Source organism: Neovison vison, chromosome 4, assembly GCF_020171115.1.
Source record: "Neovison vison isolate M4711 chromosome 4, ASM_NN_V1, whole genome shotgun sequence".
NCBI classification, from domain to species: domain Eukaryota; kingdom Metazoa; phylum Chordata; class Mammalia; order Carnivora; family Mustelidae; genus Neogale; species Neogale vison.
Genome location: NC_058094.1, coordinates 128,360,084 through 128,382,555, shown reverse-complemented (window position 1 = coordinate 128,382,555; position 22,472 = coordinate 128,360,084). Strand labels below are relative to the sequence as shown.

The 22,472-nt window shown below is 39.0% G+C and overlaps 1 protein-coding gene across 3 annotated transcripts in view; it reads right to left on the bottom strand.

The window, feature by feature from the left end:
- The window catches only part of HECW1 (HECT, C2 and WW domain containing E3 ubiquitin protein ligase 1), a 460,654-nt gene that overhangs the window by 187,118 nt on the left and 251,064 nt on the right, over window positions 1-22,472 (bottom strand). For all 3 annotated transcript variants that reach the window (XM_044245670.1, XM_044245672.1, XM_044245671.1), the window contains one exon: window positions 11,611-11,705. In XM_044245670.1, the coding sequence (XP_044101605.1) occupies window positions 11,611-11,705 (95 nt within the window). The remainder of the gene's footprint in view (window positions 1-11,610; window positions 11,706-22,472) is intronic.

Sequence of the window (22,472 nt, the reverse complement as noted above, 5' to 3'; positions counted from 1 at the left end):
AGAGCAGTTTTAGGGGAAAAAAAAAAAAAAAGAGCAGTTTTAGGTTAACAGGAAACCTAAGCAGAAAGTACAGAGAGGTCTCATAAACCTCCTGCCCCTACACACACATAGCCTCCACCATCACCAACAGCTTCCATCTTTGTTGTAATGTATAAATCTACGTGCTTCCCCATCATTTTCACTGAAAGTCCCTGGTTCACATTGGGGCTCACTCTTGGTGTTGTATATTTTGTGGGTTTGAACAAATGTATAATAACATGCATACATCCACCATTATAGTATCATATGGAATAGTTTCACTGCCCTCAAAATTCGCTGGGCCCTTCCTGTTCGACCTACCCTTCCCACAACCCCTGGTAATGACTCATCTTTTTACTGTCTCTCTGGTTTTGCTTTTTCCAGAATGTCATATATTTGGAATCCTACAGTACATAATATTTAGAGATTGGCTCCTTTCACTTAGCAATATGTATTTAAGATTCCTCCATGTCTTTCCATAGCTTGATAGCTCATAATAATATTCTATGATCTGGATGTACCATAGTTTATTTATTCATGCACCTAATGAAATAAATCATCATTGCTTCCAAGTTTTGGCAATTATGAAGAAAGCTGCTATAAACATCTGGGTGTAGGTTTTTGTATGGACTTAAATTTTCAACTTTTTGGATAAACACTACAGAGTGTGATCACTGGATCATATAGTAAGAGTTTGTTTGGATTTGTATGGAACTACCAAACTGTCTTCCAAACTGTCCGTATCATTTGGCACTCCCACCAGCAATGAATGAGCATTCCTATTGCTCCACATCCTTGTCTGTTGGCAGTGTTGTCTGGATTTTAGGCACTCTAAGAGGAGTGTACTGATTTCCTTGTTTTAATTTGCATTTCCCTCTTGACATATGATATGGAGCATTTTTTCTTGTACATATTTGCCATCTGTGTATCTTCTTTGTTCTGGTGTCTCTTCTTTTGCTTATTTATAAACTGGGTTGCTCATTTTCTTATTGCTGATTTTAAGAGTTCTTTGTATATTTTGCATAACAGTCCCTTGTCAGATAAATCTTTTCCAAATATTTTCTCCCAGTGTGGTTGTCTTTACATTGTTTTGATGGAGCATCTTTTTATGTGCTTACTGGTGATTGTACTTTTTTCCCCTAAAAATGGACTTCAGGCTCTTTGCCTGTTTCTAAAATGGTTTCTTTTCTTTAAACAATATAAATGAGTTCTATGTAAATTAAAGAAGTTAGCTTTTTGCCTGATTTTTTAAATCAGTTTCTTCTTTTTGTTTTCTACTTTTTTACTTTTTAGAATTTTTTCCCATTCATATTTTTTAAATGTATTGAATACAATTTATTGCTACTTTTCATTTATGGTCTTAGGCTTTGTGTTCTGATTATAAAGAACTATTCCTCTCCAAGACTTCAAATTATGCATGCCTTTTTTTACTAGAATTTTTAAGTATTGAAAATATCTATCCATTTGTACATAAGGAATTAGGAATAATAAGACGGTTTGATGCATATATATATATTTTTTTTGTTTGTTTGTTTGTTTAGTTGCCATAATACCAATATGGTAAAATCTCTCTTTCCCACACTGATTTTAAATATAACCTTAACTGTTAATTAAGTTTCCCAATATCCTGAGGTCTATTTTCTTACTCTCTTCTCTTCCATTGTTCTATTAGTCTCTTTCTTCATTAACAATTTTAATTATTATAGCTTCATAGCCCTTTTAATTCCTGGCAGGCTAGTCTTTCCTTATTATTTTCATTTCCCAAAACCATTATAATTTTTCTCACATATTGGGTTTGATGAAACTAGGGTTACTTTGCTATCAAAAGCATCTTATTTATATTTTAATTGCAGTTGTGTTGAATTTTAAATTAATTTACAGGGAATTTATAAGGTTAAATGCTGCTTCTGAAACAAGGACACAGTTCATCTTTGCATATATTTAAATCTTTTATTATCATTCAATAGTTCTAAATTTTTCATTAAATTGGTCTTGTACAGGAGTGCCTGGGTGGCTCAGTTGGTTAAGTGTCTGCCTTCAGGTCAGGTCACCCTGGGGTCGAGTCCCGCATTGGGCTCCTTGCTCAGTGGAGAGCCTGCTTCTCCCTCTCCCTCTGCCTCTTCCCACCCACACTCATGCACTCTCTCTCAATCTCTCTTGCTCTATCTCAAATAAATAAATACAGTCTTTAAAAAAATAAAAAATAAATTGGTCATGCACATTTTTTCCACTTTCACTGAGATATAATTGACATATAACAGCATGTGAGTTCAGCCTTTTTAGATCCCACATATGAAATCATATAGTATTTGTCTTTCTTTTCTGGCTCATTTTTCTAGCATGATGTCTTTGAGGTCCATCTATGTTCTCACAAATGGCAGGATTTTCTTTTTCTCATGTCTTAATAATATTCATCTATCTATCTGTCTGTCTATCTCATATAATCTTCATCCATTCATCTATTGATAGACAATTAGGTTGCTTCCATATCTTGGCTATTGTGAATAATGATGTGGTGAACATTTGAGTGCAGATAACTCTTTGAGATCATGGTCTTGCACATTTCTTACTGAGATATTTTATTGTTTTTTTTTGGTTAATCTAAAATGAAAACCTTTTTTTCCATTATGTTTTCTGATTGGCTTTTCTTTGCTTATAGTGGAGCTATTAATTCTTATATATTAGAGATAATTTATTGTTTCTAAGAGTCTCAATCAATTATTTTATATAATACAGTCAAGTCATTTATAAGTGATGATAATTTCGTTTCTCTTTCCAATATTGAATCTTCATTTCTTGCCTATGTTTTCTGGGGAACCACTAGAAATGGTTTCATTAAAGTTGAGAACAAGACAAAGAGATCACTCATTTGTGGAGCATAACCAATAGCATGGAGGACAAGGGGCGTTAGAGAGGAGTAGGGAATTTGGGTAAATTGGAAGGGGAGGTGAACCATGAGAGACTATGGACTCTGAAAAACAGTCTGAGGGGTTTGAAGTGGCGGGGGGGTGGGAGGCTGGGGTACCAGGTGGTGGGTATTATAGAGGGCACAGCTTGCATGGAGCACTGGGTGTGGTGAAAAAATAATGAATACTGTTTTTCTGAAAATAAATAAATTGGGAAAAAAAAAAGAGATCACTATTAATACCTCTAGTAATACCACTATTACTTAGCATAGTTCTGAAAGTACAAGCATCACTAAGAGAAAGAAATGTCAGATGCTTTTTTTGTATCTATAGAAAAGATGATGTGGTTTTCTGTTCACATAGTATAATAATAATGAGGCAACTTTATAACGTGGGTATAATTCTTTATTTTAATAATACTTTTGAAATCTATTTGTCAATATTTAACTTAAGGACTTTATATTTATATTCATCAATAAGACTGACCTATAGTTTTCTATTTAGTGCTCTTTTTGACAGTTCTGGTTTCAGTGTTATGGTGGGTAAGAAAAATTATTTAGAAGCTTTTTTCTTTCTTTTTGCTCTAGAATGTTTAAACTGTATCTGACTTACTTATACCTCAATCATTTGAAAGACCGCACCTATGAATTCATTTTGCTTCGTTTTAAGTAGAATAAATACTTTTTAGTTTGTCTACTCTGTGCCAAGCTCCCTGCCTCTAATCCCTGGACATCAACATTTGTATCCTACTGCAAAAGAAAAACAAAAAGATTTCTGTTTAAGAGGCCTTCATTTAATTTTCATGTCCTCCTATATCAGGCTCATGGGGTACATTCATGTCTAGATCATCTCTTTTCTAGATTTGTGTGCCTTATCTAGGTATTTACTACCTGTTTCCTTTCATTAAAAACACTCTTGGCTTTACGTAGGGTTGCCAAAGACTAGAGTGTTTACTCCAATAAAGGCAAAGGTAGACTTTTAACAGTACAAAGCCTGACAAATTAGGTCTCTATATCAGCAAAGAGTGATAGTGGTGTTTTGTCTAACAGTGATGAGCTTTTTGGGACAATGAACCCTGTTCAGAATCTGATGAATGCCTGGGATCCACCCCTACGACATGCATGAACACATCCATATAATATCAGAGCTTCACAGACATCCCAACTCCAGTGTAAGAACATGGCTCTTACAAACTCAGAGAGGATCTCCCCTTCCCATGAGTGATATGTGTCTAGGTATTTTCAAATGTGGTTTCTATGGAAAAATGCAGAGAATGTTATTTGGCACTTGCTTCCTACACCCCAGGAAGGAAGGATGTAAACCACCCCTATGCCAAAACAAAGCTGGTAGAAGAACCTTGTCAGGAAACACCTCCAGACTCAAGACCCCAAAATTCCACTTTAAAATAAACTCTGAACCTCTTCCACTGAAATAGAACAAATTTCTTTATGTTGGGCCACAATGGAATCCAAACTTTCAGGGTACCTTTTTAAGAGGTATGACTGTGGGCAGGACCTGCATAAATTCTCTAGAAGAGGATGTTTGGTGTGGTTGTGATTTCCTTTCCTCTTACTTCTGTTTGACAAGAATGAATCCATCTGATGTGTTAGCCAAAATACAAATGTCTAAATGTTCCCCTGCTTTAGTCTAATCAAAACCTCAAGGGACTTTTGCTGAAAATATGCATATGAATAACATGCCCCTACACATGGGCAAAACAGTGTAGGAAAAAAATAAAAATAAAGGGCTTGATCAAATCCCGGCCGTGATTTGGTCTGTTCCACTTAGAAAGCCTTCCATCATGTTCTGGGCATGCTCATCTTTGGTCCTCCCAAAGTGCCCTATGTGTCCATTCCCACAGCACTTAGAATAGTCCTTTGTTATTGCTTGTTTTCTTGTCTGTCTCCACACTACTCAACCTCATCCCAGGCACGTAGCTTCAAGAGGCATTTATTCTGTTCAGTTTTGGATGACTAGTGGTCAACACAGAAGAGCTCACTAATAAAGAAATAACTGAATAAATGAATTATGGAAGCAGTAGGCTACACAAAGGTGTACAAAATAACTATGTTCTCAGCAGAACTCCAAGGTAGGGGAACAACAGTGCTGCACATACGGGGGAGGGTTGCATATGAGGAGGTGGGAGTGGTTTCTGTGGAAAGAGGATTAGAGGCAAGAAGCTCTGAGCACCATAAAACAATCTGCCAGGTTAGGAGTGAGACAAAATGTGGCTAAAGATTCTCAAATACAAGAAATGGTATGTTATGTCAATAACCATAAAATTGGTTCAGGGGATGAAAAGGTTAACAACAACAACAACAAAAAACCACACCACTAACCACCAACTTCTCCCTATTACTCTGAGAAACCCCTTTCCCAGTGCACCCTAGACTTTGTGAAATGGAGACAGACTTTAAAGTCACAACAGTCAGGAGATCTTGTAAAATACCCCCATATAAAATCATCCTATAGCTTGCTAGTAAATGGATAAGACAGATCCTTTGCATGTAAATAAATCATGCGAGAAGTTTTAGGAGGAGCATTCAAGTTTACATTTGTTGTGTTTTATTTGTAGCATTTGGTTTATGGCTTCTACAAATCAAAACGTTTTCTTAAGTTCTCTCCGAAAGAAAGGCTAAGAGGTACAGATATAAAGAAAAGAAATGAAAAATTAGAATAATGTATAGTCTAATCACGTCAGACTTCTTGCCCTTCTAGCGTACCTGAGATTATTTCATTAAGAATCTGATTTGCAGAATATTAGGGACTAAGCCTCAGAATTTCATGTCAACATAGAATTTTTTATGAAGTTCTTTTCTAATGCCTGGTTGGATAGGTACTGGTGACAAGCTACAAAAACGAATTATGGATGTGTTAGTTAAGAAAACAGACAAAACAGAATTAATTCACAAATGACTCCTATGGCTATTATAAATTCCACATCCAATTATAAAATAAACATCATGTCACCTTCCCAAAATGTCATGGGGCCAGGTTTCTAGAATCAGAATGGGAAAAGAGGGCAGACTGAGGGATATGATTGTAGGGCACAAGTCTAGGGAGATAGCAAAAGGCTCAATTCTGACTAAAACCTTACAAGACCCAGTTTTCTTGTGATTTAAGGAAAAGGGCTCTGAACTTTCCTCAAGTCCTTCTTCCACTGTGTAGAGGCAATTCTTTACACAGCACAACTCACGTAAAGAACTAAAATTATGAAAAAGAAGCCCTTTGGGAAGTGCTGCTATCCCAAGGTCTGCTCAAGGCTGCCTGTGCCGGGTCTCTCGTGGATCCAATGCTAAGGTCACTCCAGCATCGCGGTGCCGTCCCTCCCACTTAACAAGAGGGATGAACTCTTACTCCTCCTTTAATTTTGGGACTACTTCATGACAGACTGGGGCTGAAGCTGAGACTCCCTGTGGACACACAGGATGAAGGGGACCCTTTGCTAAACTGGGAGACCTTCACCCCCAAACTGATGATACATTGCCATGGATGCTTATCAAGAAGGACTTCATTCAGCAACTAGTCTTGCCACTTCATCTCTCCCAATAATAAACCACAAGATCATTTCACCCTCTTTAATGAAGCTGATCAAATGATCGGTTCATGTCTAACAATTCTGTTTGATAGTTGCTCCCATCAGTCACTTGCCTGTGAGTTAATTTTGCAACTAATTTGGCCAGAGTGTTTTCCAGGAGGTTTATAACTTTAAGGTAGCTATTCTATAGTTATTTTCAATGATTTAAAATATTTTTTTCTGAAAAATCTGCTTTAAAACTCCCAAGACAAATATTACTAGAAAAAAGTTTAATGACTTGGAGTTTGGGGGCTATTTTTCAACTATTAGTTCAATGGCCATTGCAGGAGACCCAGACTGCAAAGAAAACCTTAACCTGATCTTATTTTATTTTATTTTTTTAAAGATTTTATTCTAGAGAGACAGAGAGATCATCAGTGGGGAGAGGGGCACCGGGGAAGGATCAAGGAGAGGGACAAGAAGACTCCACATATCCAGGTTCCAGAGTTTGGAGCTTGATAGGGGTTCGATCTCAGGACCCTGAGATGATGACCTCAGCCAAAACCAAGAGTCGGCCATTTAACTGACTGAGCCACATGGGTACCCCATGAACCTGATCTTATTTTAGAGTAATAATAGCCTACATTTCTAGACAAATGGCCTATTCAGTTTTGTTTTGTTTTGAAATAGGAGAATGTGAACTCTACCTCTGCTGGGTGGTTGACAAAGCAAATGAATGTATGAACATGAACTGACAGAAAGATATCTCGAGTTCTGGCAGAAAACTTTGCTTTGAACTTTCTGCTGTTCAATTATTACTGAAAGCTTGGCTGTAGAGAGAGACACTGGATCAAAGTGGTAGAAGAAGGAGCAGAAACGGATATGTTCACTTCCAATTTCTCACTGAGAAGGCTAGAAGATACTAATAGGTAGCTAGACAATAGCAATGTGAGTTAGGGATTAAAAACAATCCAGAATAACAAAATTCTGATGAGATTTCTATAAATTAAAATCTTGACGAAGACTGAGGAGGAATATACTCCTGTCTAAATGGAAATCTGGGGAACCAGCTACAGCAGGCCCCAGAGACAGCAGGAACGAACATCCCCTGCCGACCCCTTTCTGCGGTGGCCCTTCCCCACTCTCTGGACCATGCTTCCCCATCCTGCCACAGATATGTCTCCAACAACCGCCTATTTTCTGTATCCAGAGGCTACTGTCTCCAGGCCTTGTCGCGTTTGGGGATGAGGGAGCACATGGTGGTCTTCCACTGCATGTGCAGTGAAGGCTCCTCAGGGATGGACCTGGAAAGCAGATGTGCAGGGCATACACTGAGAACAGGGACATGTTGCATCTGAATCTCATGCCCCGTAGAGAACCCAGCAGGTGGATGGAGAGCTCTCTCCCGAGCCCACTAGTAGATCCCACTGGAGGATGCCGCTTGGTCCACAAAAAGGGAAGGGCAGATGGAAAACCTGCGTGGAAGCATGGACCTGAATGGAAAGCCGGAAAATTCAGTGTGCCAAGCAGAGGACAATTTACCATCCCCGTCTTTTGGCAAATTGGGGAGATTTCTGTCCTTCGATGTATAAATAGGGAGAGGAAAAAAAAATACCACGAGGCTTATAAGAGGGACTGTAATGCACAGGAAAAGGAAGCAAAAATACTGAGAGAAAGAGCTTATTTTAAACGTGATTTTCTACAGAAAATATAAGTAAAATATAAAATATATGCTAAGTGCTCCCAATAAGATGCAAACAGTATGAAAAACAAAGTACGGGGTGATATATGGCAAAAAAAATTAAGTAAGTCATATATTGTTTAGCTCTAATGCAATGTAGGTCTCCTTCTCTGTCACGCCGGTTGTACTTCACAGCCCCACACCTCTGCACTTGCCATCCTTCTGCCAATGCCTTACCTTCCTCCAGGGCCTCGCAACTCCCCTCCACAGTGCCCACACACCACCTCCTCCCAAGGCCTTCCCAGTTGCTGCAGGCACTGCCTCATGGCTTACACCAGCCCAACGGGTTTTCACAGACCAGCACCAGACACTTCAAAGAGTATTTATAATTCACAACAGAATAACCATGAGTTCTCAATGCCAGGATTTCTATTTCATTTACTCCCATACCCCTTACTCATCATAGTTTCGGATACATAATTAAGAATAATAAACAGATGAGAGCCTTGGAAAGATAAGGATAGGTGACATCTTTCCCCACCCCTGACTGGGACCTCAATGACTGTAAGTAGGACAAAGGCAAAGGATAAGATGGAATGAGGAAATGAGAAAAGGAACTAAAACATACTGAGAATCTGCTGTGCTCAAAATATTGAAGTGCTGGTTATATACTAAGGGGGCATTTGGCATCTTTTCCCCCTTTTCAAAAAATTATACTTTTAGATTATTGCCACAAACTAACTCATTGATCCTTGGGGCATGACATATGGCCACTGGCAGCCATCTTTGGATGGAAAATGGAAGCATCATTGGAAAATGGATACTCAGAGTTTATTGGCAAATTGATTTTGGAAAACTTGAATAGCATTTCCCCTTAGAAAAAGTTTGCTTAAGTCCTTAGACCAGATGCTGCTAGATTATTTCAGAAACAAAACTGAGATTTGTTTCAGCTCCATCACCAGATAGCCAAATGGTCCTGTAACCAAAATGGTACTTCCTGCCTATCTCACAGATGTGCTGTGAACCAACTAAAATTAGGCAAGTGAAACTCCTCTGAAGAGTGCACCATGCTGTAAGAGCCAGTAGTTTAACTATTATAAAACCCAAATGCATATTAAAATACTGTCTCCAGGAAAATGCATGCTCCCTCTGCAAATGACTCCAACATGGCAGTGGGTAGACGATTCTGTTCCCGGCATCATTTGGCCTTATGATCTGGGGCTCATGTACGTGGGGATTAAAAGAGAAACAAAAGTTGTCGACCCAAGTGTCTACTGATTTATGTGAGAAAATCATTATGGAGATAAGCATCAGGATGATGGCAACATGTCAACATATTTCAAGATGTCTGAGAATAAGCAATGGTAACACAAGAGGAGTTAACAAAGAGGAGGTCAAGGCTGACTCAGATTCAATGCTGTCTCCTCTACTTTCTGTCAAATAATAGGCTGAAGCTGTTTCTCTCCTCAGCCTGTTTCTCGTCAGCAGTCCCTGGAAAGCCTGTCTGTTGAGAGTTTATCCCACTTGGTAAAGCCTGTCCACTGTGCAATTCAGGCAGTTTCCAGGGAGCTGGCACCTTATTTTCTTTTAGGCTTAAACTGTACACCTGCATTCCTGTAATCACGTGTCTTGCATTGGTTTGAGAAGCAGATGACATCTGGAGTCCCCAGGAGGCTGAGTTCAGAGAAGCCACATGTTCCAGAGAGCCTTCTCCAAAAAGGAATCCTAAAGATTCCAGGGCTGCCCAAGCTCCCTCACGGCACCACTCATTTCAGCCTTGAACCAAAAAGTTTTGTCCATCATTGAGCAAAGCCCCTTCTGGCTGAGAAGTCAGTGTGTCTGCAGAGAAGCTGCCTCATTGCGTGACATGCTGTGCCTGCGCCCGGAAGGCTTTTCCTGTGTCAGTTGCCTCCGCTTCCGGGCTCCTTTCTTCCTTGTCTGCTGTGTGCTCAGGGCCTCCATCCATGCTTTGTCCACCTCGCCTCTGGTCAGTTCAGCCCCAGCTCCAGCTTGGCTGACTCCGTTTAGCTGACCCTCCTGCCTGAACAACTGGCCACTTCCATCAAAGCCTCTTTGGCCTTTCCAAGCACCCTCTTTTTGATACTTTCCCACACATTGGACCCATCAAGGGGGGTATCTGGCATTCTGGGACTACTTCCCCAAAACACTTTCATTCCTGTCCTATCCAGTAAAATGACAGACATCACCTTCCAATCTGTCTGGCTCGTGTAGGAGAAAATGGTACAACCAGTGAGAAGTACAGATGGTCCCTTTCTTTCCCCTCTCCTGCTGCCCGCTGTATGTCATCCGACAGGGAGCCCTGGGACACCCTCTCCAGCCAGCATCCAGTTCTGTACCAATTCTCTGGATCGAGGCAGCCCAGCCTGTGGTCCCAAGCCCTGCCTACCTTGGTTATACCACCAAGGACTCAAGTCACTCATCTTCCACACCTTGAAAGACTGACTTAGGAAACAGCAAAACCATGTCTTTTAGAGGCAAAGGTCTTTCCAAATCATTCATACTTCACTTTAAGTTTACTCACTGGAGCCCAGTGTGGGGCTTGAACTCACAACCCTGAGATCAAGACCTGAGCTAAAATCAAGAGTCCAATGCCTAATGGACTGAGCTACCGAGGTTCTCTTTTTACATAGGGGAAACCAAATCTTTTTTACTTACACGCCACCCTGACAAAGCACTCACCGGTTTTTGGTCAGCCTCTCCCACTGACTAATCTTTATCTTATGTGAAAAGGACATGGAATGCCACCTGAAGGTAGATTTCAGCTAATCAGATGCATTGAGAACAAAGGTAAGCAGCACCAGAAAGATGCAAACTAGACTGTAATTTAGGAAAAGGCAGCATTTGTTACTGGAGTACTGAGCAAAACCAGAGGACAACAAACAAAAGACGTGACTTAAATCTCTGGTCTGCAGCTGTGAGCTTAGGTCCATTACTTAGGCATGTCGGACAGTTTCCTCATTATGAATGGAAAGGAAAAAAGGACCAGTGATTCTAGTCTTTTCTCGGCCTACCATTTTATAATTTTATGAACCAAATCAGTCTGAGATTATAAATTTCTATTCCATAAATTTCTTTATAAGCTTAAAAAGAAATTAAAACATATGGAAATATAAATCCTTAAAAACCAAGGAATTTTTAAAAATGCACACCAGAGAAACACTTGTTCCTCACACCTGTGAAGCATGAATCTATTGCAAACATCTCACTACTAAAGCTTAACATTTCACAAACAAAAAGTGGTATGATTTTAATAAGTTTGCCTTTGGATCTCCTTCCTCCTCACTATTCTGTCTACTTATAATCTACATATATATATATAATCTACATATATATATATATATATATAATCCATATGCCCATATGTGTATATAAACACACGCACACACACACACACACACACAGAAAGTGGGAGAAAGCAAAGAAGTACCAAGATTAGCTCTGACCAAAGAGGAAGAAATGGGACTTACGGGAGCTGCGGAGTTTTTGACTGTGACACTGGGGGTGGTGGCTCGCAAGGCTCCGCTCACACCGTGGTAGTATTTGAAGCAGATCTTAGTTTCAGCTGAAAAATAAAAATCAAATGGTACTGAGAACTAGGGTATGATCCAGAAGAGATAACCATTTCCAGAAGGACACCCCCAGAAAATGACCCGTAATTCCTCCCATGAGCCAAGCAGATCTCATCTGCTGATGCTTAATCGAAACGTGGCTCTGTAGATAGGTCTGACATCTCCCTAAAAAGGTGTCCTCAAAAATTGCTCTTTGTACTCAAGTGAAATCCATTATTTCAGCTTCTCTGCATTCATCCAATCCTGCATTGGGCTCTCTGCTCAGCAGGGAGCCTGTTTCCCCCCCTCTCTCTGCCTACTTGTGATCTCTCTCTCTGTCAAATAAATACATAAAATCTTTTTTTTTAAGATTTTATGTATTCATTTGACAGAGACAGATCACAAGTAGGCAGAGAGGCAGGCAGAGAGAGAGAGGAGGAAGCAGGCTCCCTGCTGAGCAGAGAGCCCGATGCGGGACTCGATCCCAGGACCCTGAGATCATGACCTGAGCCGAAGGCAGCAGCTTAACCCACTGAGCCACCCAGGCACCCAATACATAAAATCTTAAAAGAAGAAACAGTGGACTAAAACAGCAACCATTTATTAAAAAAAAAAAGTTATTTGTAATAAACCCTTACTTCTGAGATTCTAGCTGGTGTGATGCCTACCACCAGGCTGTTCTGTAATTTTTGGTTATTGAATTCATTGTGATTACTATCTTAGCAACTTGGAGGACGACTTTGAGAAGTTACTGAAATACATGGATGGGAGGCATATTTTCTAAACTGTGATACTCATCAATGATAACCTATTTGCATCACAGTTTGTTTTTCTTCAAAGTCCTTTCTATGTAAGTAGGAAAGATATGGCCATGGGGGTCCACACTGCTTGGGTTTGCCTTTTGGCTCCATTCCTGACAATCTGTGAGACAAGAAGCAAGTCCATGACCTCCCTTACCCCATGCTTCCTGTAAAATAAATAGAACTAACAACAGTACCTACTTCATAAAGTATTGGATAAGCAAATAAAGTTCTTAGAGTAAAATAATGCATGATAACTAAAGATAAAATCTGTGGCCAACCTGGGTCTAGTTTATTTGAAGGTGACTTGCTTTTCCCAATTTACTGTTTGTAGGATTTTTCTTTTAAATTTGAAAAATTTGCCAGGTTATGTCTTAGCCCCTTACTTAATTTTGTTTGGAACAACATGAGAAATCTCAAATTTGAGATCCTGTTTCTCAAGTCTGGGAATCTGTCATCAGACTCAATGTTTCAAAAAAAAAAGTCTATAATTTTCTTAGCTTGCATTTTAGATATGCTCATTATGGAAAATATGGACAATGAAAAGTATAAAAAATCTTCTATGAGTGTTTTTATGCATATCTGGGAGTATAAGCTTAATACTATATGTAATGTAGTAAAATAATACTGTAATAAAACTGCATTTTAAAAAGTTAACATTAAACAGACAGGTTCAACTATCAAACCTTTGTTGGTGACATTCATTGTTTTATGGAATCATTGACTTGATTTGTAATTGCAGGTATTCATGTAATTTTGAAAATTTGGGCTCTTCCCTAAAAATGAATGACTTTTTGAAAATTATGTTGAAGTTCAAGTTTGTTCCCTAGGATAATGGAGCAAAACTTGCTGGTTATCTATCCAACATCCATTCTCGCTTTCCTCTTTAATACAAAAATCTCTATTTTATTTTGAATGGTAATGTCCAGCTAAAGCACTATATTTTGGAGCCTCCCTTGCAGAAAACATTTCTGTTGTTTTCCACTGTTATTTGGGATTTCTGTTATCTGTAAATTTTACAATATAGAAAGCTTGCTTACTTTTTCTTTATTTTTTTATACTTTCATTTTTTTATTTACAGAGTTCAAGCACAAGTTAAAAGCACAATTCGTTCTTGACACAGAAGATATGAGTACTGCAATATTATTCCTTAGAAGATATGAATATTTTAAGGATTCCCCTTTCTTGTGGGCAAAATGCTTCTCAAAAAGCACTTTACACTTTCATCAGGAAATGTAGCCCTTGTTAATATTAAGTATTATCAATTAAGTATAAGTTTAAGTAGTATTTCATCTTTATTTCATGTATTTGATTAGTAGTAAGATTAAGCATTTTTTCATTAAATCTTTTTTTTCTTTAAAGATTTTATTTATTTATTTATTTGTTTGTTTGACAGACATAAATCACAAGCAGGCAGAGAGGCAGGCAGAGAGAGGAGGAAGCCGACTCCCTGCTGAGCAGAGAGCCTGATGTGGGGCTCAATGCGTGACTCGATCCCAGGACCCTGGAATCACAACCCAAGCCGAAGGCAGAGGTCTTTTTTTTTTTTTAGAAGAAAGAGATCACAAGCAGGCAGGCAGAGAGAGAGAAGGGGAAGCAGGCTCCCCGCTGAGCAGAGAGCCTGGTGCGGGGCTTGATCCCAGGACCCTGAGATCACGACCTGAGCCGAAGGCAGAGGCTTAACTCTCTGAGCCACCCAGGTGCCCCTGAAGGCAGAGGTCTTAACCCAGTGAGCCACCCAGGCGCCCCTCATCAAATCTTAATTAGCCATTTGTATTTACTTTTTTATCCATTGAACTGTACTTGTTAAGACTTCCCACCGTTTGGATGACACTTGGGTGCTCACTTTTTAGTGGATATGTTCTTCTTTTAGATAAAACAATTCTTTCCATTTCCCTCCTAAGTCATTCTTTTCTTGCAGTGATTTTGCATTACTGTTGATTGCCTTTTAAGCTCTTGGTGGACAATCTTACAACCCAGTTCTGTATTCTTCAAGGCACCTCACAGTTATCTGCACATTGTTAGGTATACACGTCCAGACCCAGTCCTGCTCCAGCCTGTAGGTTAGGGATTAGGAGGGAACACTGAATAAAGCAGTGAGCCTATATAGCTAGGCAACCTCACTGAGCTGGTGCAATTTAAGTTCCTCTGCTTGTAGGTGCCATAACATCAGCTTGGAGCGGCCAATGGCTTCAGCTCAAGCACAGCTGGGTGGAAGGAAATTTTAGGTAACAGGCATTCTAAACAGGCATTACTAGCTTTCCTTATGAATAAGATTATTCCAATGCCTTTAAGTAAGAAAGGTCAGGGTAGATAAGAGCCATATGATCCTCTCAAAAAAAGCATTTGACAAAATACAGTATCCATTCTAGATAAAAACAAAGAAACCAACAACGTAAAGATAAATGCAACATACTTCAACATCATAGTGGTATGTGAAAGACCCAGGGCTAATATGATCTTCAAAGGGGAAAAACAGAGCTTTTCCTCCACAGTCAGGAATAAAACAGAGATGTCCACTCTCACCATAACTATTTAATGCAGTACTGGAAGCCTTAGCCTCAGTAATCAGACAACAAAAAGATATAAAGGCAACAAAACTGGCAAGGGAGAAGTCAAACTTTCACTACTTACAGACAACAGTACTCTATGTAGAAAACCTGAAACAATCCACCCCTCCCAAATGCTAGAACTAATATATGAATTCAGCAAAGTTGCAGGATATATGATCAATTAAGAAATTTGTTGCATTTCTATACACCAATAATGAAGCAGCAGAAAGAGAAATCAAGGAGCTGATCCCACTTATAATTGCACCAAAACCCATAAGATACCTACAAATAAATCTAACTAAAAAAGTAAAAGATCTGGGCGCCTGGGTGGCTCAGTGGGTTGGGCCACTGCCTTTGGCTCAGGTCATGATCTCAAGGTCCTGGGATCGAGTCCCGCATCGGGCTCTCTGCTCAGCCAGGAGCCTGCTTCCTCCTCTCTCTGCCTGCCTCTCTGCCTACTTGTGATCTCTCTCTGTCAACTAAATAAATAAAATCCTTTAAAAAAAAAAAGTAAAAGATCTGCACTCTGAAAACTACAGAATACTTAAGGAAGAAATAGAAGACAACACAAAGAAGTGGAAAAGCATTTGATGCTCATGGATTGGAAGAACAAACATTGTTAAAATGTCTATACTACCCAAAGCAATCAACACATTTAATGCAATCCCTATCAAAATACCACCAGCATTTTTCATAGAGCTAGAACAAAAAATCCTAAAATTTGTATGGAACCACAAAAGACCCTGAGTAGTCAAAGCAATCCTGAAAAAGAAAAGCAAAACTGGACACACCATGATTCTGGACTTCAAGCTTTATTACAAAGCTATACTCATCAAGACAGTATGATACTGGCACAAAACCAGACACACAGATCAGTGGAACAGAATAGAAAAACCAGGAATGGACCCACAACTACATGGTCAACTAATCTTTGACAAAGCAGGGAAAAAATAACCAGTGTGGGGGGAGGGAAGACACTCTTCAATAAAATGGTTTTGGGAACACTGGAGAGCAACATGCAGAAGGATGAAACTGGACCACTTTCTTACACCATATACAAAAATAAATTGAAAATGGATTAGAGACTTAAATATAAGATAGGAAACCATCAAAATCCTAGAGAAGAACACAGGCAGCAACTTTTTTGACTTAGGCCATAGCAACTTCTTACTAGACCCATCATCAGAGGCAAGGGAAACGAAAGCAAAAATGAACTATCAAAATAAAAAGCTTATCAACAAAACTAAAAGGCAGTACCTGAAACGGGAGAAGATATTTACAAGTGACATATCTTATAAAGGGTTAGTTTCCAAAATCTATAAATATTTATATGAAATGAAACACCCCCCCCAAAAAAAATCCAGTTAAGAAATGGGAAGAAGACATGAATAGACATTTTTTTTCAATTTATTTATTTTTAGAAAAACAGTATTCATTATTTTTTCACCACACCCAGTGCTCCATGCAATCCGTGCCCTCTATAATACCCACCACCTGGTACTCCAACCTCCCACCCCCCCGCCACTTCAAACCCCTCAGATTGTTTTTCAGAGTCCATAATAGACATTTTTTTAAGAAGACATCCAGATGGCCAACAGACACATGAAAAGATGCTCAACCTCACTCATCATGAGGAAAATGCAAATCAAAGCAATGGTGTGATACCACCTCATACCTGTCAAATGGCTAAAATTAACAACACAAGAAACAAGAGGTGTTGGTGAGGATGCGGAGAAAGGGGAATCCCCTTACACTGTTGGTGGGAATGCAAACTGGTGCAGCCATTCTGGAAAACAATATGGAGGTTCCTCTAGAAGTTAAAAATAGAGCTGCCATACAATCCAGCAATTCCACTGCTAGGTATTTACCCAAAGGATGTGAAAATACAGATCTGAAGGGGTACATGTACCCTGATGTTTATAGCAGCATTATCAACAACAGCCGAACTATGGAAAGAGCCCAAATGTTCATTGGCTGATGAATGGATAAAGAAGATGTGGTGTACACACACACACACACACACACACACACACACACACACACGAATATTATTCAGCCATCAAAAAGAATGAAATCTGGCACCTGGGTGGCTTAGTGGGTTAAGCCGATGCCTTCGGCTCAGGTCATGATCTCCCGTCCCAGGATCGAGTCCCGCATCGGGCTCTCTGCTCGGCAGGGAGCCTGCTTCCTCCTCTCTCTCTCTCTGCCTGCCTCTCTGCCTACTTGTGATCTCTCTCTGTCAAATAAATAAATAAAATCTTAAAAAAAAAAAAGAATGAAATCTTGCCATTTGCAATGACACGGATGGAGCCTACATTATGCTAACTGAAATAAGTCAGAAAGACAAATACTGTATGATCTCACTCATGTGGAATTTAAGAAAGAAAACAGATGACCATGTGGGAACAGGGAAAGGAAGAAAAAAGAGAAAGGGAAACAAGCCATAAGTGACTATTAATGATAGAGAATGAATCGAGGGTTGATGGAGGGAGTTGGGTGGGGATGGGTAGATGGGTGGTGGAGGGCACTTATAATAGGCACTGGGTATTGTATATATATGATGGATCACTGAAGTCTACCCCAGAAACCAATATTGCTCTGTATGTTAACTAACAAAATTTAAATCTAAAAAAAAATTGATGGGAGAAATTGAGGGTACACAAAGAAATGGGAAGACATTTCGCACTCATGGATTGGAAGAATATTATTAAAATGTATATATTACCAAAAGCAATCCGCACATCTAATACAATCCATATCAAAACACAAACAGCATTTGTCAGAACTAGAGCAAAAAATTCTAAAATATGTATGAAACCACAAAAATCCCTTACTAGCCAAAACAATCTTAAAAAAAGAAAAGAAAAGAAAAGAAAAAAGCAAAGCTGGAGAAAGCACAGTTTCAGACTTCAAGTCTGAAAGTCTGACATGGTAATCAAATGGTATGGCACTGGTGCAAAAATAGGCACACAGTTCAATGGAACAAAATAGGAAACCCAGAAATGAACCCACAACCATATGGTCAATTAATCTTCAACAAAGTAGGAAAGAATGCCCAATGGAAAAAAGACTGTTTCTTCAACAAATTGTATTGGGAAAACTGGACAGTAACATGCAAAGAAAGAAACTGGATCACTTTCTTACACCATACACACATGAATTCAAAATGGATTAAAGATGTAAATGTGATACCTGAAATAACAACAAAACCTAAAGAGAACACAGACAGTAACTTCTATGACATCAGCCACAGCAACGTTTTTGTAGATATGTCTTCTGAGGTGAGAGAAATAAAACTAAATATAAACTATTGGGACTTCATCAAAATAAAAATCTTCTACACAGTAAAGGAAACAATCAACAAAAGCAAAAGGCAATCTACAGAATGGGAGAAGATATTTCCAAATGACCTATCAGATAAAAGGTTAGTATCCAAAATATATACAGAACTAATAAAACTCAATACCCAAAAACAAAGAATCTATTAAAAACCGGGCAGAAGACATGAATAGATATTTCTCCAAAGAAGACATCCAAATGGCCAACAGATACATGAAAAGATGTTCATTATCACTTACCACCAGGGAAATACAAATCAAAACTACAATGAGGGGCACCTGGGTGGCTCAGTTGGTTAAGCGACTGCCTTTTGCTCAGGTCATGTCTCTCTCTCTCAAATAAATAAAGAAAAAAAAATTTTTAAACTTTTTTTGGGGGGCCCCTGGGTGGATCAGTGGGTTAAAGCCTCTGCCTTTGGCTCAGGTCATGATCTCAGGGTCCTAGGATTGAGCCCTGCATCAGGCTCTCTGCTCAGCGGAGAGCCTGCTTCCTCCTCTCTCTGCCTACTTGTGATCTCTGTCTGTCAAATAAATAAAATCTTTAAAACAACAACAACAACTTTTTTTTTTTAAGTTAAAAAAAGAACTACAATGAGATATCATCTCCCACTGGTCAGAATGGGTAAGATCAACAACACAAGAAACAACAAGTGTTGGCAAGGATGTGGAAAAAAAGGAACCCTCATGCACTATTTGCAGGGATGGAAAGGGGTACAGTCACTGTAGAAAAAGAGTATGGAGATTCCTCAAAAAGTTAAAAATAGAAGCACCATGCAATGCAGAAATTTCACTACTGAGTATTTACTGAAAGAATTTAAAAAGCACTAGTTCAAAGAGACACATGCACCCATATGTTCATAGCAGTGTTGTTTACAATAGCCAAATTATGGAAGCAACCCAAATATCCATCAGTTGAATGAATAAAGAAGTTATGGTATACATATACAATGGGAATTTATTCAGCCATAAAAAGAATGAAATCTTGCCATTTGCAATAATGTGGATGGAACTAGAGGGTATTATGCTAAGTGAAATAAGTCAACCAGAGAAAGACAAATACCATTATCACTCATATGCAGAATTCAAGAAATAAAACAAACAAGCAAAGGTGACAGAGAGTGAGACAAATGAAGAAACACTTTTAGCTATAGAGAACAAACTGATGGGTACTGAGGGAGAGATAGGTGGAGGAATGGGTTAAATAGGTGATGGGGAATAAGGTGTGCACTCCTCTGGTGAGCCGGGTGATGTATGGAATTGTTGAGTCACTACGTTGTACACCTGAAACTAATATAACACTATATGTTAATTAACTGGAATTGAAATTAAAACAAAAAAATAGAACTACCATGTGATCTGGAAATCCTACTGGCTATTTAGCCAAAAGAATTGAAATCAGGATCTTGAAGAGGTATTTGCACTCCCATGTTCACTGTACCACTGCTCACAACAGCCAGGATGTGTAAACAACCTAAAGGTTCATCAATGGATGAATGGATAGAGAACATATGGTATACAATGGAATATTAGTGAATCTTCAAAAAGAAGGAAATCTGAAATATGCAACCACATGGATGAAACTTGAGGATGTTATGCTAAATGAAATGAGTCAGTCGCAGAACAAATACTGTGTGATTTCACTTATATGTTGTATATAAAATAGTCAAATCATAAAAGCGGAGAGTAGAATTATAGTTTCCAGGGGCTGGGAGGGGAAGGGAAATAAGGAGCTGATAATCAGTGGTATAAATTCTCAGTTACATAAGATAAGTAAGTTCTAAACATTTGTTGTATTAAATTACTCCTATAATTACCAATACTGTATTATACACTTAGAGATCTACTAAGTGTATAATACACTTAGTGTATTAAATGTTAAATGTGTTTACTACAAGAGAATAAAAGTAAAAGTAAAAAAAGCAAAAATAAACAAAAGTTACAACAAATTTGTCTTAATAGTTAATTAGCAGTTAGCATGTACCCAATCACTCATACTACTAAATCTGACCCTCACAAAATCCCTATGAAGTGTAAGTAATTATTATTAATATTTTTCCCCAATTTATTTATTTTCAGAAAAACAGTATTCATTATTTTTTCACCACACCCAGTGCTCCATGCAAGCTGTGCCCTCTATAATACCCACCACCTGGTACCCCAACCTCCCACCCCCCCGCCACTTCAAACCCCTCAGATTGTTTTTCAGAGTCCATAGTCTCTCATGGTTCATCTCCCCTTCCAATTTACCCAAAAGCACATACCCTCTCCAATGTCCATAAGCCTACACCCCTTCTCCCAACCCCCCTCCCCCCAGCAACCCACAGTTTGTTTCGTGAGATTAAGAGTCACTTATGGTTTGTCTCCCTCCCTATCCCATCTTGTTTCATGGATTCTTCTCCTACCCACTTAAGCCCCCATGTTGCATCACCCCTCCCTCATATCAGGGAGATCATATGATAGTTGTCTTTCTCTGCTTGACTTATTTCGCTAAGCATGATACGCTCTAGTTCTATCCATGTTGTCGCAAATGGCAAGATTTCGTTTCTTTTGATGGCTGCGTAGTATTCCATTGTGTATATATACCACATCTTCTTGATCCATTCATCTGTTGATGGACATCTAGGTTCTTTCCATAGATTGGCTATTGTGGACATTGCTGCTATAAACTTCGGGTGCACGTGCCCCTTTGGATCACTACGTTTGTATCTTTAGGGTAAATTCCCAGTAGTGCAATTGCTGGGTCATAGGGCAGTTCTATTTTCAACATTTTGAGGAACCTCCATGCTGTTTTCCAGAGTGGTTGCACCAGCTTGCATTCCCACCAACAGTGTAGGAGGGTTCCCCTTTCTCCGCATCCTCGCCAGCATCTGTCATTTCCTGACTTGTTGATTTTAGCCATTCTGACTGGTGTGAGGTGATATCTCATTGTGGTTTTGATTTGTATTTCCCTGATGCCGAGTGATATGGAGCACTTTTTCATGTGTCTGTTGGCCATCTGGATGTCTTCTTTGCAGAAATGTCTGTTCATGTCCTCTGCCCATTTCTTGATTGGATTATTTGTTCTTTGGGTGTTGAGTTTGTTAAGTTCTTTATAGATTTTGGACACTAGTCCTTTATCTGATATGTCGTTTGCAAATATCTTCTCCCATTCTGTCAGTTGTCTTTTGGTTTTGTTAACTGTTTCCTTTGCTGTGCAAAAGCTTTTGATTTTGATGAAATCCCAAAAGTTCATTTTTGCCCTTGCTTCCCTTGCCTTTGGCGATGTTCCTAGGAAGATGTTGCTGCGGCTGAGGTCAAAGAGGTTGCTGCCTGTGTTCTCCTCAAGGATTTTGATGGATTCCTTTCTCACATTGAGGTCCTTAATCCATTTTGAATCTATTTTTGTGTGTGGTGTAAGGAAATGGTCCAATTTCATTTTTCTGCACGTGGCTGTCCAATTTTCCCAACACCATTTATTGAAGAGGCTGTCTTTTTTCCATTGGACATTCTTTCCTGCTTTGTCGAAGATTAGTTGACCATAGAGTTGAGGTTCTATTTCTGGGTTCTCTATTCTGTTCCAGTGGTCTATGTGTCTGTTTTTGTGCCAGTACCATGCTGTCTTGATGATGACAGCTTTGTAATAAAGCTTGAAGTCCGGAATTGTGATGCCACCAACTTTGGCTTTGTTTTTCAATATCCCTTTGGCTATTCGAGGTCTTTTCTGGTTCCATATAAATTTTAAAATTATTTGTTCCATTTCTTTGAAAAAGATGGATGGTACTTTGATAGGAATTGCATTAAATGTGTAGATTGCTTTAGGTAGCATAGACATTTTCACAATATTTATTCTTCCAATCCAGGAGCATGGAATATTTTTCCATTTCTTTGTGTCTTCCTCAATTTCTTTCATGAGTACTTTATAGTTTTCTGAGTATAGATTCTTAGCCTCTTTGGTTAGGTTTATTCCTAGGTATCTTATGGTTTGGGGTGCAATTGTAAATGGGATTGACTCCTTAATTTCTCTTTCTTCTGTCTTGTTGTTGGTGTAGAGAAATGCAACTGATTTCTGTGCATTGATCTTATATCCTGACACTTTACTGAATTCCTGTATA